This window comes from Arachis ipaensis, chromosome B08 (assembly GCF_000816755.2).
Source record: "Arachis ipaensis cultivar K30076 chromosome B08, Araip1.1, whole genome shotgun sequence".
NCBI lineage: Eukaryota > Viridiplantae > Streptophyta > Magnoliopsida > Fabales > Fabaceae > Arachis > Arachis ipaensis.
In genome coordinates, this window is record NC_029792.2 from 4,320,041 (window position 1) to 4,322,536 (window position 2,496).

Here is a 2,496-nt window from a genome sequence, read left to right on the forward strand (position 1 = left end):
ATTAGGGATGTGAATTGAACAGGATTAAGTATTATTCTGGTTCAACTCATTTCGATATCAACCTGATTCGTTATGGGTCAAGTTGTAATTAATCCTATTTGAATGAGTTTGATCACATTAAATAACTGATGATAGAGTTAGTATTGTCAGCCTTATTGATAAAAAATAGGGTAAAGTATATTTTTTGTCTTTAAAATTTGATAAAAATTTCAAAAATACTCCTAAGTTTTATTTTGTTTCAATTTTGTTCCAAAAATTTTCGATTTGCATCAAATATACCCCTAACGACTATTTTTTCAAAAAATTTAAGATCGATTTAACAACAATTTCATAAGAACAACCCCTCAACACAAGCAAATCAAGCATAATTTTCATGTATTATTATTAGATTGGTCTTAAATTTTTTGAAAATTTAGTTATTGGGGGTATATTTGATGCAAATCGAAAACTTTTGGAACAAAATTAAAACAAAATAAAATTTACGGATATTTTTAAAAATTTTGTCAAATTTCAGGGACAAAAAGTATATTTTACCCTAAAAAATAATAAGTTGTCTCATATATATATATATGTGTGTGTATTTTTTTTTTTTTTGGTTTTCTAAATCATGCTCGGTCTATTATATTGTTAGTTAGGAATGAGATAAAATAATAATGAAATTAAAGAAAAGAAGATGGGAAATCTGTTTCTTGAAAGGTAAAAACTCAGGTAAAATCGACTTTACGTGAAGTTGATACCTGAGAGCCGTTAGATAAAAATTTAGTCAAATTAGTCAACTCATTTAACCACTCTCAGGTATCAACTTTACGTGAAGTCGACTGCACTTTTTCCACCTTCTTGAAAAGTATATTGTGGCATGGTTTTGGTATTTGGAGAAGTGGAAGGTGAGCATATACGATTTATTTTTTGAATAACGGAGAGTAAAGTTGTACAGAAGAGAACATGGCAACATGGGCAGTTTGTACCTAAAGTCATACATCCCCGTGAGCCATATATACTCAAATTAAATGCCTCAACTGGTAGGTTGCACAGAGCAAATGGTCTCAGCCTCACTGATAAATGTGCCCCAATCATTTTTTTATTATTTTTTTTCCGGCAGTCAACAGTGTCCCCAAAATGGAACCGACAACTGGAATTGAATTTTTTTTTTTAAATGTTAGCCAATTACATAAATATTTCACATATTTAAAACATTTGTGGTAATATAATATATCACATGCAAACAATTTAGCTAAAGATTTGTCTTAGGAGTACTAAACCCTTAACCCTAGATTTTGAAATGTTCTAAGAAGATGAGCTATAGTGTATGTAGGAAAAGGGACGTGTCATATGTATAGGAAAGGTGGTAGACAGTGGAGGCACATGCAATGGTCTCCCTAATTTAACTCTATTTCAACCATCGATCTCTCTCTGTTTTCTCAAATAAATATCCATGTAGCTACCCTCCAAATTATATCTTATCTTAAAACTGCCATATACCACATGCACCATCTTTCACTCTATATATATATATACAATCACACAAACTGCACTTTTATACAGTACTACTTGAATTGAGAGCTACTACTTCATTCTACTCTTTATCATAATCATAATGGCCAAGTTAAGTGCTAGAAGCATGAAGAAGAGTGCTACTAGTAACAGTTTCAGGTTTGTGGTGGAGAAACTAATTCATAAGAGTTTGTTAATGGGGAGCAACAACAAGAAGTCATCATCTTGTAATGATTGTGTGCCTGAGGATGTGAAAGAAGGACATTTTGCAGTGATTGCTGAGGGTGGTGGTGATGATGAGGAAGCTCCAAAGAGGTTGGTGATGCCACTGAGTTGTTTGAGAAACCCAGCATTCTTGAGGCTATTGGAGCAGGCTGAAGAGGAGTATGGCTTTGACCATGAAGGTGCACTCACCATTCCTTGCACCCCTTCTCAACTTCAAAGGATACTACTTCTTGAACAGCAACAAACTACCAACAACAACAACAACCACCTCTTCAACTTCTCAACTAATCACCTCCAATTCATCATCTCATAATAAATCCCATCCATATATATAAAATTATAAATATATGAATAATGTTACTATAATATAAAACAACATGTGTACTACTTACTCTCTCTGTTACTAGCTACTACTTCAATCTAATTTTGGTTATTATAATATTAACTTAGCTTCTTTAAAATGTTTCTTAGCTTTCTTTCTTAGCTTGCACCTTTTAATTTGTTGTATTCATATATATGTATATCAATTTTGACTTTTTGCCGTATGATTCTGAGTCTCCTTTTAAATTTTAACTTGAAAATTAACTGCTACTCATTTTTAAGATCATATATCATCATCATACTGTACACATCTTCATTAGCTCATCATCAGTTCATAATGTTTTGCACTCAACAAATTTGATCTGCATATTTTGAGTTCTATGCATAATTCAGTTTTGTTTTAGTCCTGTATTTCTTTCAACAATCATGGTTTTTTTTTTTATGTTTAACCATTAATCA

The 2,496-nt window shown here is 31.7% G+C and overlaps 1 protein-coding gene across 1 annotated transcript; it reads left to right on the forward strand.

Annotated features, from left to right (window-relative positions):
* LOC107612303 (auxin-responsive protein SAUR50) lies at positions 1,363 to 2,224 on the forward strand. Its single transcript, XM_016314077.2, has one exon. It carries the CDS (start codon positions 1,595 to 1,597, stop codon positions 2,027 to 2,029), a length of 435 nt encoding a protein of 144 aa, XP_016169563.1. The 5' UTR covers positions 1,363 to 1,594; the 3' UTR covers positions 2,030 to 2,224.